This window comes from Mirounga angustirostris, unplaced genomic scaffold, assembly GCF_029215605.1.
Source record: "Mirounga angustirostris isolate CCGP_5_RB_7025 unplaced genomic scaffold, mMirAng1.0.hap1 SCAF_3, whole genome shotgun sequence".
NCBI lineage: Eukaryota > Metazoa > Chordata > Mammalia > Carnivora > Phocidae > Mirounga > Mirounga angustirostris.
Genome location: NW_026991711.1, coordinates 158,431,086 through 158,448,369, shown reverse-complemented (window position 1 = coordinate 158,448,369; position 17,284 = coordinate 158,431,086). Strand labels below are relative to the sequence as shown.

The 17,284-nt window shown below is 41.6% G+C and overlaps 2 protein-coding genes across 2 annotated transcripts in view; one reads left to right on the top strand and one right to left on the bottom strand.

The window, feature by feature from the left end:
- The window catches only part of PLCL1 (phospholipase C like 1 (inactive)), a 365,254-nt gene extending 350,957 nt beyond the window's left edge, over positions 1-14,297 (bottom strand). The window contains exon 1 of the mRNA XM_064586875.1: positions 12,955-14,297. The gene's annotated coding sequence lies outside the window, so the exon portion shown is untranslated. The remainder of the gene's footprint in view (positions 1-12,954) is intronic.
- BOLL (boule homolog, RNA binding protein) overlaps positions 13,894-17,284 on the top strand; it is a 43,286-nt gene continuing 39,895 nt past the window's right edge. Inside the window, 1 exon segment of the mRNA XM_064585830.1 lies at positions 13,894-14,121. Coding sequence (XP_064441900.1) covers positions 13,894-14,121 — 228 coding nt within the window.

Sequence of the window (17,284 nt, the reverse complement as noted above, 5' to 3'; positions counted from 1 at the left end):
TCTTCCTGCTACATGAGGCTTTCATAAGGTGCAAGTCCAATGACGTCATGGAGGAAGAGCCATTCCTACAGGTTTGGGACCACTCACATTTGGCATGACACCCTCTCATCTTAACAACAGCATTACCTTTATGTCATCATGATGGAGTATGAAGCTGACAGATTTATCAGTGTGTGAGGAAACACATTTATCCTCTTGTTCACATATGTGTAGGAAAGGATATTTTGATATTAAAAGTCAGTTATCCTGATAAGTTCAAAGATGCACTTTTTTAAAGATTTTATGTATTTATTTGACAGAGAGAGACACAGCGAGAGAGGAAACACAAGTAGGGGGAGCAGGAGAGGGAGAAGCAGGCTTCCCGCTGAGCAGGGAGCTGTGTATGCGGGGCTCGATCCCAGGACTGGGATCTTGACCCCAGTGGAAGGCAGACACTTAACGACTGAGCCACCCAGGCGCCCCTGTATTAACTGACTTTGACATGGATCCTGAAGATGGAGCTCATGTCATCATTATGGTCCACATTAATGCAGAAACCACAGAGGCATTTATGAAAACTACCACTGGAATGGGACCAATGAAGCCCACATGAAAACTTGTTTCTCTTCTTCATTTTATTTGATGATTGGATCTTTTCCAGGTATGAAGTTATAATAGAAACCTCTTCAAATGAAACACACTCCCGATGCCTGACCCTTGCAATGCAGGAGTAAATATAAGTTTGGTTCCTCATCCTCTCCCCATCCAGGTACATACCCCAAATCTAATTCATCTGCATGTGTTAGGAAACTAAGGACCTCCAATTTATGCCAAGACATAAGGTTTATTAATGCTTTTTTGTGGGGGGGGGGGCTCGATCCCAGGACCCTGGGATCATGACCTGAGTGAAGGCAGACGCTTAACGACTGAGCCACCCAGGCGCCCCTATTAATGCTTTTTTAGCATCTTAGGACCCATTGGAAGAAAATGAAGAGTGATATTTCTTTCCCTAATGCATTCCCTTTGGGTCATGATATATGAGTCTTATACCTATTTTGTTAACCTCATTGATATGCCTTTGTTGCATTTTACTTCAAGTCTTTGGGAGGAAGAAGCAGAGTGCAATATTTAAATAAACACAAAATTGTAATGCATTTTCTGAAGTATAAAACAAGAATAAAGTATGGTCTCTTCTGTGAGGCGTTTTTACTTCCCCGTGAGTTTTCGGGTACATAGCTCTTTCATTAAGCATAATGCAAGTGTACCCCCTTTACAAAATGAAAAGCCATAAAAAGTGAGTCCTTTAAAAAAAAAATCCATTTGAGGCCAAATGTCTAGTGAAAACTGGATTGCTAGCATTTCCTTGGTCATTAACCCCTGCGAGAATCCCCCAGTTCCCACCCTCACTGACTCATATAGGTCACCATGGAGACAACTACCTCTTCCCTCATCCACAGTAGAGGAGCTGCAGCTGCTGAACTGCACTTGGGATGTTTGCCATTCTCTGTTCTATACGAAATGTACTGGTGAAACTTCAGATGATGTCACAATTGTTTTTGAAAGATTGGGGGAGATAAAGGCATGTTGCAGGAATCATCTAAAATATTAAACAGCAGCAAAGAACTGAAATTTAACTTAAACTGTGAAGGAGGATAATAAACAACAAACATTGTCCAATACTACATTTAGTGTAATGAGAGGTTCTAGAGCTTTCTTTAAATTTTTTCCTAACCAAAATGGGATTGTAGTAACTAAACTGGTAACTGCATATAGAATTTATTTGGGGGGTGCCTGGGTGGCTCAGCCATTAAGCGTCTGCCTTCGGCTCGGGTCATGATCCCAGGGTCCTGGGATCAAGCCCCACATTGGGCTCCCTGCTCTGTGGGAGGCCTGCTTCTCCCTCTCCCATTCCCCCTGCTTGTGTTCCCTCTCTCTCTGTGTCAAATAAATAAATAAAATCTTTAAAAAAAAAAAAAAATTTATTTGGAAGATTCCTTACAAGCCATACTTAAACTCTAGGAAAAAAACACAGAATGTCGTTATTTTTAGACTATCATTTCTAAAGGAAAGGATATTTTTCTGATTTTTGATAGATGTTATATTTCCCATAAACATAAACTTCAGAAAAATAAAATATATGAAAAATAGAATCTTACTTTTTCCATATGCCTTAATTTTTCCTATCTTCAAAATATGGATTAAACAGGTTTTAGTTTGTTTTCTGTAAATGTAAATAATGGTGTGTGATCTGTGATTGAAACTAAAGTCAAAAGGAGTACTTCTTTATTTATTTATTTTTTTAATTCATTTGAGACAGAGAAATACAGAGAGAGAGAGAGAGCATGAGCTGGGGGAGGTGCAGAGGGAGAGGGAGAAGCAGGCTCTCCGCTGAGCAGGGAGCCCGATGTGGTACTCAATCCCAGGACCCTGGGATCATGACCTGAGCCAAAGGCAGACGCTTAATCAACTGAGTCACCCAGGCGCCCAAAAGGAGTACTTCTTATCTGTACACCCAGTAGATGAGAAAAAATAGCATCTAATTAGAAAAAAGTATTTTCTCTTATTTCTCATCTTAAAATTTATTTAGTAATCTCTACACCCAACGTGGAGCTTGAACTCACAACCCTGAGATCAAGAGTCGCATGCTCTTCCAACTGAGCCAACAAGACACCCCTCTTATTTCTCGTCCTTTTTTTTTTAAGATTTATTTATCCATTTTAGAAAGAGAGAGTGGGGGAAGGGGCAGAAGGAAAGGAGAGAGAATCCTCCAGCAGACTCCCCACTGAGCACAAAGCCCTACTCAGGGCTCAATTCCAGGACCATGACCTCAGCCAAAATCAAGAGCCAGATGCTCAATTGACTGAGCCACCCATGCACCCCTCTTATTTCTTATCTTAATTCTCCATACTCACCAATCATTAATGGCATCCATTAGGTATGACTCACATGGAAATATTTCATTAACACTCTTTGTTTTAAAGACAATCTTCATACTCATGGGGATGCTCACTAATCCTCCCTGTGGAAGGGTTTATGCCTCCTCAACTGGTTAACAGCAGGCTCAGTCTGTTATGGATTTGCTTTAGCCAATGAAAGATGAATGAAAGCCCCTTCTGAACAGAGCCAGTGCATGCTTAACCATGATTTCATCTTCCTCTGCCACAAGATTAATTGGTTACCAGATAGAGGTTAGATGCTAAGTGAAAATGGCAAGGAGCAGAGCTCAAGCCAATCTACAATGGATGTGTAACATGTTCAAGAAAGCAACCTCTGTGGTAAGCCTCTTAGATTTGGGGGTCATCTGTTACTGTAGTATAACCAAGTCTCTTTTAACTGATACAGATACATAAGTCTACTGAAAGTCCTATGCTTTCTACAACCATGCTATTGGTCCATATGGCCAGATACTACTTGATTTATATAGCAAATAAACATTCCTGGCATCTATTAAACTAGTAAAAACTAAAAATTTTTGGATATCCAAAAATTGTGTATAGTTATTTCTATTTCTGTGACATATTTTTCTCATTTATTTCTTTCCTATAACCTATATAAGCCTCTGTTTCTGTCTTTCTTGTTAGGTTTCGAAATGGCAGCCTAAGTATGATCAATGCATGCTTCTTTTGGTATAATTTTTTCTTTCACCTGTCTTAAACATTTCTCTCCTCCTCCATGCACATCAACCCTCCCACTCCTTGCAAGGTAACTCAAATTAACAACCTAAGTTGCCAAGTTAAAGCATGTTTTCAGCTTTGGTGTACATTCATGTGTGTGTGCATGCATGTGTGTAGAGAAAGTGTGTGTGTTTGTCATTATTTGATTTACTAAAAAAAAGAAGAGGTGGGCAGACGTATTTTATACATACTGTTCTGCATCTTCTTTTTCTCACTTCTTTTTCTCAACAATACCTGGTAAGAATCCCCACCTTATCTGCATCTACTAATTTGTTCTTTTAATAACTGCAAATATTCTATGGTATGGATATATGATAATTCACTTAGGCATTGCTGTATTTGGGGTATTCAATTTATTTCTAGTTTTTCACCACTACAAACAACATTGTAATTATCATTTTTGCACACATGATTTTATGAACCAGTTGTTTAATTTCCATAAGACAAATTCCCAAGAGTAGAATTTTTTAGGTCTAAGGATGTATGTATTTTTAATTTTAATAGATAATGCTAGATGGATTTCCCAAAGAATTACAGCACTTCACATTTTACCTTAATAGGTATTGTAGCTCTCAATAATTTCTGCCTATCTTATAGGTATAAAGTTAGATTCCATTGTTATGTTAATTTCACTTTCCAGATTACTAAGCATCATTTCAAATGTTTCTGGGTCATTTGGATTCAGTCCACACATGTGCCTTGAGTAATTTTCCATTGGACTGAATGCCTTTTTTCTTCTTGGTTTGTAAGAGTTCTATAGCAAACACAGAGATCCCACACTCAGATCCTGCTTCAGTAAAAGGCTCACTCTCCAGCTTCAAGGCATATGGTTCACTGACAGCCTTCAGCTGTTCAGTTACTCAGGGTTCTCCTCAACTTTTGAGCCAAGGTCATGTTCTTCTTGGGGCAGCCCCTTGCCAGTGAATGAGTGAAGTGTTGATAGCTGAGGACAAGCTCTTCTTTTCTCTGGGCAATCACCAGTCAATGGGCCCTAGCCATTTCCACCAAGGCAGGACTCCTCCAACAGGCAATCATTGTTCCAGCTGCCCCTTGGGCTGGTTGAGATTTTTGTCATGTCTGTATCTGAACTCTTCCTGTCCAATCCTGCTTCTCCCTTTTCCCTCCACATGTGTTACTTTCCAATAAATCTTTCACCTCTAATGCCACATGCTTCTCAGAAAACCCAACCAATATATTATAGATGTTATCCTTACTATGTCATCAGCTTTAATATTTTTCCAGACTATTGCTTATTGATTTTATATCTGTTGCCTATATAATACATTAATTTTCATATAATCAAGTATGTCTCTCTTTTCAGCACTTTCAGCACTTTCCAACCCCTAGGTTGTACATGTAATCTCCTACCTTTTCTTGCAAGATTTTTTTTAACATTTAAGTATTTGGTCTTTCTATACTTTATTTTTGAATTTAATTTATATGTGTATACAAGCATTTATATAAAATTTTTTAAATAAGATGGTGGGCTGCTTTTTTTTTTCTTCATTAAATAATCTACTCTTTTCTCACTGAATTGAATTATCCTTCTTGTCATATGTTAAATTATCACATATACTCAGTCTACTTTTGGGTTATCTGTTCTGATCCAATACCACATGAATTTGATTACAGTGACCTTGTAGCATGTTCTAACGTCCATACTCTCTCCACATTGTAGCTAGAGGGATTTACCTAAAATATAAGTCTGACTCCCTGCTATGAAGCTTTATTGGCTTCCCACTACCAGTTGAATAGAGTCCAGGCTTTTTGGCACATGTGGCCATGGCTCTTGTCTACATCCCTGGCTTCCTTTCTGGCTACTCCACTTCTCTTCCTACTCCAGATGTAAAAATACTAGCTTTGAATTTTGGTTGCTTCTAAAATTTTTCAGTGCTTCAAGGAGTTCCAACCTTAAACAGATCCAGATATATAATGTAAGGGCAAATACAGACTAAAAATAAGAGGTTTAATTCTCCTTGGGAGAAATAAGGAAAAAGACTTCTCCCATCTCTTTTTTTTTTCTCCCCAGAATTTTTTTCTCTGTCCTTTTCAAATGTATATAAATCTTTATAATGGCTAACTATCCTCAAAAAGTTAAAAATAGAACTGCCCTACAATCCAGCAATTGCCCTACCAGGTATTTACCCAAAGGATACAAAAATACAGATTCAAAGGTGTACATACACTCTGATGTTTATAACATCATCAACAATAGCCAAACTAGGAGCACCTTGGTGGCTCAGTCAGTTAAGTGTCTGACTCTTGATTTTGGCTCAAGTCATGATCTCAGAGTCATGAGATTAAGCCCTGACTTGGGCTCCATGCTGGGCATGGAGTCTGCTTGAGATTCTCTCCCTCTCCCTCTGCCCCACTGCCTGCTCATGTGCACTCATGCGCTTGAGCTCTCTCTCTCTCTCAAATAAATAAATCTTAAAAAAAAAAAAAAAGTCTGACTCTTGATCTCAGCTCAGGTCTTGATCTCATAGTCTGTGAGTTCAAGCCCCACATTGGGCTCCACATTGGGCATGAAGCCTATTTTAAAAAACAAACAAAACAATAGCCAAACTATGAAAAGAGCCCAAGCGTCCATCGACTGATGAATGGATAAAGGAGATGTGGCATATAAATACCATGGAATATTACTCAGCCATCAAAAAGAATGAAATCTTGCCATTTGCAACAACATGATGGAGCCAGAATGTATTATGCTAAGCAAAATAAGTTAGTCAGAGAAAGACAAATACCCTGTGATTTCACTCATATGTGGAAATCAGGAAACAAAACAGATGAACATATGGAAAGGGGGGGTAAGAGAGAGGGAAGCAAACCATAAGAGACTCTTCACGATAGAGAACAAACTGAGGGTTGATGGAGGGAGGTGGGTGGGGGAATGGGCTAAATGGGTGATGGGTATTAAGGAGGGCACTTATGAAGAGCACTGGGCATTATATGTAAGTGATGAACCACTAAATTCTACTCCTGAAATCAATATTACACTATATGTTAACTAGAATTTAAATAAAAATTTGGAAAAAAAAAAAAAACACCTTTTTGAAATGCAAACAGCAAGGGAGATAGTTCCCCTATTTCCCAGTTTCAGTAAGAAGTTAAGATCCTAACTTTCATGTTTGCTTTACTCCAGTTTGCAAAATTACCTCCTGCTATAAAGATACGAGGTTTGTTTTTCCTCTCTATAGAGCCAATAAGATGGTGACTCCAATCACCAGGTAAGGTTAGGATGAACTATCTGTGATGTAATGGGTTGTGTCTGCTTGGCAATATAAGTGGGTGAGATTCCTTTCTTTGTTTTGTCTTTGCAATTTCTTGCCTGTGCTGTGTACCACAGAGTTCATGCTTATTCAGTGATGAAACTGGTTTCTGTCTCTATCACCTTTGTGGAGAGGTATTCTTTTTTTTTTTTTTAAAGATTTTATTTATTCACTTGAGACACACACAGAGAGAGAGCATGAGCAGGGAAAGAGGCAGAGGGAGAAGGAGAAGCAGGCTCACAGCTGAGCCAGGAGCCTGATGGGGGGCAAGATCCCAGGACCCTGGGATCATGACCTGAGGCGAAGGCAGATGCTTAACCATCTGAGCCACCCAGGCACCCCTGTAGAGAGGTATTCTGAGTGGGGAGAAGATTTTGCATTTTAATTATATTTCCCCAATGGTGACCAATATGGATATTTTCTTGAGCACAGAACCAACAGAGGGCAAACTCATAGAAAGCTGTTTTTTAGCCTGCAATCATTAAACACAATGTGCAACCTAAACTTTCAGTTCACAAGATTACCACATCTTAGGTTACCAGATCTGTGCTCCTGATATAGTCCCTTCTGCAATCTCTCAGGTGCCCTCTCTAAGAAAAAAACAAGTTTGAAGTTTTCCTGAGTTATTCTGTTTTTGTCATGTTTTCCTTCAACCAAAAGCAAACTAAATTCAACCTGTTTAATCCTATTGTAGAGAAAAAAGTCATTTGATGGTTATGAACTCACTTCTGTATATGCTGTGATTGGCCCAAATCTCCCTTCAGGACCAAGCCATTGTTCCACCAGATGCTGGGGTGTGGGCTGTTCTCAGCTAAGTTCCTCTCCAGAAATTGCCCTCAGCCAAAGAGAGTCATCTTGTCCAAAGTTCGGACTCTTATCTGGGAGCAGCCTGCACCCAATGTCTATAGATAGGTAGATGAGGATAGAGAGTACAGTGGAGGGGGAAGGGACCCTAGTCTCTGGGGACAACTCTGTAGGTCATCCTAGGATTGCTGAAACTCTGTTGCAAAAATCACAACTCAACTTGCTCTGCCCAGTCCTGCTTCCCTCACTCTTCCCAGGTACTCTTCCCAAACTCATATTCCCCAAAATTTCTACATGCAAATCTTAGAGTCTGTTTCCTGAGGAACCCACTTGCAACATTCACCAAAATGAATATTTTTCCAAATGTCAAACAGTTACTGATGTCTGAGAATATGATAGTAAAACATGATGAACATAAATGAGGGTTTCTTGACACCATCTTACAGTGCAGGAGCTGTTTAGGCAGGGCTACCACTGGCCTGTTCAGCATCTTTTTATGTATTAGAAAAATGCACTCCCATTGAATGGAGGGGCTTGTGGCTACATGGTTCTATGAGTGGAGCAGTAAGGGCTGGATTTCATCCTACTAGCTCCTTTGGCTAGACAACCTTATATATTGAGTAATCTATGCAACACTACATGGTGGCCTTCCTTAGATTCAAAAGATCAGAGTGCACCAAGGCAACAATTGCCCACTATTCAAAAACAACACAGTTGCTGGAGTAGAGGACAAGTGACAATTAAATATTTTTTTAAAAGATGTTTGAAATGTCATGGTTAGGACGCTAGCAACACGAACTACTGCCAAGATGCCTATGGGTGAGAGAAAACATGAATTAAGAGGGTCATGATAGTACCCGAAAATACCTCATGCATCCGAAGGAAACCAGAATATGTCACCCCAAAATATGCCTCTTGACCTAGGAATTATTTTGAGTTGAAGGCAATTAAGAAACAGTAAACACAGAAAAAGCTCCCCCTTTTGTGCCTAAAGGCAGGAAATAAATTCTTTTCCTGGAGACAGACACTTATCAGCCCCAAGACAGGGCACCAGAGGAATCTGCAAACTAATCTTGTTAAACTAACCCTTATCTTCCTAGTTTCTTCTTCACCATTTACTATCTCTAACCTAAACTCCTTCATCTTGTCAATTACTCATAAATGTATTGTTTCTTTGTCTAAAAGGTATAAAAGCTTCCTGCTCTGGTCAGTTCTTAGATCTTCATTCCCTTATGAAGGCCCCCAAGTACATGTAAAAATTCAGTAAAATTTGTATGCTTTTCTCCTATTAATCTTTGTCAATTTAATTTTCAGACCCAGCCAGGAACCCTAAGAGGGTCAAGGAAAACTTTTTCCTCCCAGAAAGATCACATCTACAAATGAGGTAAGAATGGAAAGAGGTTGGGGCGCCTGGGTGGCTCAGTCAGTTATGCATCTGTCTTCAGCTCAGGTCATGATCCCAGGGTCCTGGGATGGAGCCCCGTGTCGGGCTCCCTGCTCAGCAGGGAGCCTGCTTCTCCCTCTCCTTCCACCGCTCCCCTTGCTTGTGCTATCTCAAATAAATAAATAAAATCTTTTAAAAAAAAATGGGAAGAGGTTAAAAAACAGTTATATAAATCTTAAAAATCTTTAAAAAAAAATGTTGGGGGGCACACCTAGGTGGCTCAGTCAGTTAAGTGTCTGCCTTGAGCTCAGGTCATGAACCCAAGGTCCTGGGATTGAGCCCCTCCACAGACTCCCCTGCTCAGCAGGGAGTCTGTTTCTCCCTCTGCTCTCTCCCTGCTCATGCTCTCTCTCTCTCAAATAAATAAATAAATAAATAAATAAATAAATAAATAAATAAATAAATCTTTAAAAAGAGAAAGAAAGACAGCCGTTGGTGGTCAGAAGGTAAGGGTAAAATAAAGGGGCAAGCCAAGGCAAATACTGCAGGACTGAGTCTACAAGTGGACAATATGTTCTGGGCAATCATTCTTGGACTGAAGTCTTGCTGCACAGGTCTTATTTTTGTATATGGTGGTATAATATCTGCGAATGTTCAAAGGATTTTGCAGGTGGGATGTTCCAAACACAAGGTCTTCCCCTGAGAAGCAACTGAAAACATGTGTATAATTATTAAACCATACTTGCATAAGTGAATCAAGAAAAGATTCTCTGATGATGACTGTTTTTCATTCTTATTCCAGAAGTAAGAGTAAAATGGTAAGGAATGGGTATAAAATGGAGGGTGGGGTGAGGGTTGCCTCTTCATGTAGTCTCTATTCTATAAATAATTACTGAGGTCCTACCTCATGCTGCACAGTCAGCTCTAATATTTTATGTTCCTGCATCTAAGTAGTTGCTCAAAATAAACTGCATATGCAAATAAAACGGTTTTATAAGGAATTTTCCAATGAATCACTTACTGTTCCATCTAGATCATCTGGGTAACATCCTCTCTAAATGTAAGTATTACATTCCATAAAGGAAAAGGAAATCTGAACTGGACTCTGCTCCTTAAGACAGATTTTTAAAACTCCTATCCCTCACCTCTCCTATTTCAAATATCCAACCATCATAGAGAAGAAGAAAGCACCTAATCATCCTCCAGAATACAATAGGTTAATAGACATGGGAACAAGAGAGAAATAAAATGGAAACAGAGGCATCTTCTAAACGTGTCCTTTCATGTCGTTTTATCTACCAAGTCACTCCCTGATTTGGGCTGTCTCTGCACCTGGCAACTCTTGTACTGCTACACTTAGCACCTTGAGTGTATAAACTTTCTATTTACTTAGCTCCTTCTTGCACTAGACCACAGGCTGCTGGAGAGCAAGAACCAGGTTTTAATCACTGCCACATCCCCTCCCGTAAAGTAAAGCCTGGTCTATAGGAAGCCCACAGATGGTTATCTAGGTCTATAAGCTAGAGAACACATCCCAAGGGTTATTGAGAAAAGGACTGTCTAAAATAGATATTAGGAGTTAGAATCAGTGTCTAGAAAACTCAAGGAGCAGTAATGGAAGAATTACCAGTAAGGGAATGCAAGCAAGAGGGAGGGCAGGTTTGAGTAAATCCCTGAAATAAGAACTATGCTCTTAACTAACTGTGTGAAGGAAAAAGATGGGAAACATTGGGATGCTAGTACAAAATATAAACAAATGGGATATGCAATTTGGGTTTGCAATTTGTTATGTGTTGCACTTTTATATTTATCTTTGTCAATGACCTCTCCAGGATTTGAAACTTGAGACTTCTGAACCATCCTCACCAATCCCTCCCCAACATCACCATGTCCAAGAGTCTCAGTTCTTCTCTGGTTTCTCCTTAACCCTTTCCCAGTATTTTATTCTCACAGCTGCCACTTCTGTTTAGGTCCCCATTATTTTTCACTGGAGTCGTATGCTCCTAATTCAATTCTCTGTTTCCTGTCCTTTAAAAACTGTTCTCTGGTCTGAGCCTATCTTTCTAAATTTTGGTTCTGATTATATAACTTCCTGATTCAATAACCTCAATGGCCCTCTATTTGCAAAGTTCTCTAGAGTAAAACTCTAAGTCATTATTACCACAATACAAGTAACATGGCAGAGTAAACGTGCATGGGCAATGGAGTCAAATAGAACCAAGTTTTGAAAACTGCATCTACCAGTCACTAGCAATGTAACTACATGAGTCACTTTTACCTCTCTAAGGTTCAGATTTCCAGAGAAAGAATGGTAACTCAGAAGACTAAAAAAGAATGTGCCTAGTCTAGTGCTGGGTAGATGAAAGGGGCTCTATATCTTTCCTCCCACCTTCCCACCCAAACCACAATTTCAGCCTTGATGATACCCTTACATAGCTCTAAACATTGTGCCTCACGATGCTGTCCTCTGTGCTCCTACAAGATCTTTGATTGCAGTTCACATATCACTTATCCTATTCTGCTTGTGTCTTATTATAAGCACATTTAGATATAATTATTATTTTGAGCAGTTAGTCCTTTCTTCCCTTCTAGGTTGAAAAAAACTCAAGATGAGGATTTGATCTTGTTCATCTTCTTATCTCCCATAACATAGAGCATTAGGTACTACGCATAATAGGAACACTATAAATGTCTACTAGTTGAATTGTATACTTTTACATGACCTACTCAAGTTTTAAAACCAAAATTTCCTTTTGCTTTAAGAATGAAAAGAGAAGCAGAACAGAGAATTACTATCACGGGCCTTGAAATACAGTCAATGTTCCCTAAATTGAGTTGATTAATTTGTGTATCACAGACTGAACACCTACTATGGTGAAGACAGTCTTTAAAAATAAGGGTTTTCAGGGGCGCCTGGGTGGCTCAGTTGTTAAGTGTCTGCGTTCGGCTCAGGTCATGATCCCAGGGTCCTGGGATCAAGCCCCGCATCCGGCTCCCTGCTTGGTGGGAAGCCTGCTTCTCCCTCTCCCGCTCCCATTGCTTGTGTTCCCTCTCTCTCTGTGTCTCTGTCAAATAAATAAATAAGTAATCTTTTAAAAATAATTAAAAAATAAAGGTTTTCAGTCAAAAAAAAGATGGGCAAAAGATAATAGCTACTCAAATCCATCATTACTACCGAAAAAAAACACACCCAAAGATCAGTTCTAATGTTACTGAACAGCAAAATTATTCTGCTCTAGAATATGAGTATTAATTTGAATAGGTTTGTACTGTTTCCACAGAAACTAAAACCTAAAATAAGCTTAAATTGCATGCAGAAATGTATGATTTTAAGGATGCTTTAGCTGAACTGTATCCAATGAAAAAAATTATGTTTCCTATTTTATTTTTGGTAAATAATATAAAGATCTAATCTTTGAGCAGATTAAAAATTAATACAGTGATACTGCATATTTTTAAAGTCTTTCTCTTGAAAGTAAAATAACCCAAAGTCAAACTTTTATAAGAGAGCATAGAAGTTATTACTAATGTAACTTTTGACAGTTGTTGCTGCTAACTTTTATAAAAACACACGTCAAAATGGTTAAGCTCATGAATTGTCAGGAGACCCCAGTTAAATCTCTTAGAGCTTTAGTCTTTGACCAAATGGACTTAATCTCCATCTGATTGAGCCCTTGATAAATGGTAGTTGTAAAAACCATCATCATTATCACGTAAGTTTACTTCGTTGTAATTATTTACGACTTGATTATATATATTATATATCGCCATTACATTATATTCTATATGTACGTATAATATTACATTATGTATTATAGCGGCGCTATATGAAATTCTCAGCTACCTTTTACAGATATTTTTTACAAAGTACCCTTCTTTCGAAGACGCTCCAGGCAAGCCGCACTGTGCTCAAGTCCCCCTGGCGCGCGGGTGGCCTCGTCGCGGGCCGGCTCCCGAGGCTGTTGCTGCGGCCAGGCGGTGCTCAGCCGCGAGGGGCCCGCGGGAGCCGCGAGCGGCGCAGGCCTGTGGCGGGCGCCGGGGCCCAGAATGGGCTGCACGGCGAGTCCTGGCCAAGCCGCCCGCGCTGCCCCGCCCGCTGGCGGGAATGAGTGACAGCGACAACAGGTGCAAGCGCGGAGTCCGAGGCTTCTCGGGAGTCCCCGAGTTTGGCGCGTCAGGCCCGAGGGGTCAGAGTTTGAGTCTGGAAACCGCCCTCCTCGCCTTGCACCAGCCTTCCGAAGTCGCCCCTCAACCGGCCTCGGGCTCCTTAGTAAAGCCTGAGGTCACGTCAACCTCTAGAAACCCACCAGTCCTGGGCGCCGAATTTTCTCCAAAGGGGAGAAGAGAGGAAGGCGTGCGGTGCATGGTGCTTTGCATAACCGTTCGCGCTCTCCTCCCCAGCCGTCGGAAAGCAGGCGAGAGTGGCCCCAGGGCCAAGCCCTCGTCCGCACACCCCACGCCCACCCCGACTTTGGGGCACGCTCTTCCCCTCAGACGGCCCAGCTCGGCGACCACGGGCCACAGCCGAAACCGCCCGCCCGCGCCGCTCCCCGGCTTGCGGCGCCCGCCCGCCCCGCCGCCCGAGGCGACGTCGCCTGCTCCTCCCCACCCCCCTGGGTGGCAGGTTCAGGCCCCGGGTCCGAGCCTGCGCCCCTGCAGCTGCCACTGCCGCCGTCACCGCCAGGGGGAGTGTCCGTCAGGAAACGTGGTGTTGCTTCCTTGGTGTGAAGCAAACTTCGGGTTTCTGTTCCTTTCCCCCGGTGTTTGAAGCGCGTAGAGGAAGATGGAGACCGAGTCCGGGGCGGTGAGTACAACAGTCAGGGCCTCCGGCCCCGGGGTAGCAGGGGTAAGGAGCAACGTGGACTCCATTCCTGAGGGGCTGGAAGAGCGAGGTCTAGCGCCCAAACGCCCACTATTTTGTCGGGAAGAAATGTGGACAGGATGCCCATCTACCACCGCGAAGAGCGGCCCGCCTGCAGGCCCGGTCGGGTCGTGTCGTGTGGGCGGCAAGGTGGGACCACCGGGCCTGGACCGGGTGTAGGCTGGCTGGGGGACCTCAGGAAAGGCCGGGAGATTTCGGGAGTCGGCGGGTGGCTGGGCCCTGTGCACCAGGCGGGGCTGGGCAAGAGCAACAGCTTTCCCGCCGAAACTGGGCTCAGCGGCGTCTTTGACGCTCGCTCTGGCGGGACTCCGCCCAGCCGCCCACGGCGAGGGGTTGCCAGGGCAGCTGACGCCGCCTCTCCCCGACTGGTCAGTGTGGACCGGAAGGCCTGAGAGACCTGGGGGAGGGGAGGGGCACCGTGGCCCACGACGGACCCAGACACTCGAACACCTCAGGGCCCGGGGGGGGAGGGGCGGGAGCCAGAGAAGGCCTGAGGGGCCTGAGGCCCAGAGGCAGGCGCTGCGGTGTCCCGCCTCGCGCCCCGCTGGCAGCCAATCAACGCGCGCCACGTGCGGACCGGGGGGTTGCCGGCGCTCGAGGCCGACGTCGGGTCGGTGCCGTTGAGGGTTCCCGCCACTGCTGCTGGCGGGATTGCGGGACAAAATTTCTCGCTGGCTAGCCTTCTTTTCCCTCCCGCACTTTGGTGGGGAGGGGGTGGATCCTCGCGTCAGTGTCCAAGTTCACGATGACCCGAGAGAACCCGAGGAAGTTTTTGCCGCGGCCATATCCCCCAGCGCCTCAGCTTGCTGGCCGCTGAGGGGAAGGAGCACCGAGGCCGTGACCGCGACGGTTAGCCTGCCCTCTTCCTGTTGTCTTCGTTGGCAAAGTGGATGATAGATTTCGAGGTTAATTCTCAAGGGAAGAAGTCAGTAAGGGCACGTTAGAGGACATTTTTAATAAAATCTTTAGTGTTGGAAGTTTTGCTAAGCTAAGGACCCTTACGTCTAACCAAATAATAGCACCTTCCTAAGTGCTTTTCATACATTTGCGAAATCATTGCCAGTGAAATGAGGCTTTATTGTTTAACTCCATGCATCGCTAGCCTTCTCTAAGGAATTTAGATATTGCTTCTGCTTGAGCCTTGTCACTGCTAACATTAAAATATTTTCTAGGCTATTTTAATAGCATATTCTTAAACCTCAGCCTAATGGTTGGGATATCATGAGCAGGAAGAAATGATTCATTCGTTTATTCATTTGTTCAACAAATATTAATTGAACACTTCCTATGTACCGGCTCGACTTGAGACGCTTAGTGAGCAAAACAGGCAGAATCCCTTCCCGTATGAATATTGCACTATAGTGGAAAGTGATAGACAATAAACACGAGTAAATTATATAGCATGTTGGAAAGTGCTAAGTGGTAAGAAAAATGAGGCAGTTGGAACCCACAGTAGAGCAGGAGTCTTAGAAACTGGAGAATGAAGTGAAGAGGTTGGAAAAGTTGATGTTTTTCCTTTCTGGGTATCATTTAACCAGTTTCTCAATATAGGAAATCATTCTTTTCACTTCTGTTCATGTCATCTCTCTCTCTCAAGGAAAAATAATGGAATAACTTTTATTTAAACCAATTGGAGAACAAACGAGTTCATCTGTTGAACTCATTTTGTTTTTAAGAAGAAAATTTCATAAAGACTGATTTTTGTTAATTTTGCAAATACGTAATTTCTACACCCTCTAAACAGGCAAGATTATATCTACTAGAGCTGTCCTATTATCTCTAGCAATGCAAATATCCAGTAGAAAAATTACGCATCCCCAGATCATCCATCCATTCTCTGCACTACAGAGTCACTATTTGTGACTGAAGTTACAAATAACCTCCAAATGCTTAGAGAGCATGCTGTTAAGATTGGGTTCCCAATTTCTTTAATTGGAAACTACAACATAGCAATTATTAAATGTGATAAATTTTCTGTGGTTTAATAGGTGTTTTTATGAACTCCCTTATTAGGGAATATGTGTTGTTTGTCCCCCCTTAATACTAGATGCAGAATAGAGCCCAATAAGGTCCAGCCTACAGCCCCATAATCACTACTGGTCTAGTCATTTCTCAGTATATCTTGAAGAGATTAATTTAGGGATTATGGTTTTATTGGCCAATGAAGTGAGAGAGGAGAGCAAATATGAAAAAGAACAACTCCGTTATCTAAGTTAGAGATTCATTTTATGTATTTGTTTCTCAGAGAGTTGAAATTATGAACTGCAAGCTTTTTTGAAGCATTCATTTAGTATGTTAGACTGTCTCAGAAGTCTGTTAAGTGTCCCCAGAAAGAAAGTAATTAGCAAGTGCTTAAACTGGTTTCTCTTCAAAATTCTATTCTCGTCTTGTTTTTTTCAGATATATGTTAAGAGTCTACCGTCTTGCCATTGTACAAAGGCTTATATGTTAATATATATTTATTAAAATCTAAATTAGGCCCCCAACTTAGAATTGTGAACATACATGTACTGAGCTCAGTTCTTTGGTATACAAATTTATACCTATGAGTTACAGGTATATACATTTTTTTTTTTTAACGAAATCAGTTCAATGTTCAAACTGACAAGTGCATTTAGAGCTAAAATATGGTGAACTTGAACATCAGAGTTTATTGACTTGTCAGTGCCCTTTAGCCAAAGACTACCAGGAACATATCTGCAGTTAAGTAAAGTTGGGTCTATTGAATTGTTGACACAGGAAGAGCATACACCATGGAGCCTCTAGGTAAGAGGGTGTTAGAAAAGAACTTACTATGGGATTTAGGCTTGTGTCAAGCTCTTTTTAGAGAACATTTAAGGAAGAAGGGCTGTACTCTGAAATACATGTTGTCAGAAAGTGGGAGTAATTCTATGATTGGGTATGTTAATTTTTATTTAGAAGGTAAGAAAAATAGATTGAGGCCAAATCTGTGATTGATAAAGAAGGAGCAGTTACACGAATCAGCCAGGATTTTTGTTTCTTGTGGTTTGGACAATGCTTTTGTTTTTGTCAGGGTTCAGACATCATTATGGAATTGTCTTGTTTTTAATGTGATCCATCACAGTCAAAGAGTAACTTTGCCTAATGTCTGTTAACAAGAGAACACCACAGCCTTACTGTGAGTTTCAGGCCAACAGCTAACATCACCAGAACCAAGCCAGTTCCCAGCTGTCTAGGGCTGTTTTTTCCTTTCTCAAACTTCTTTTTCGAGTTTAATATTCCTCAACATTTATAATATTTAAGTAGTATATTTAATAGCAATTAATATAAG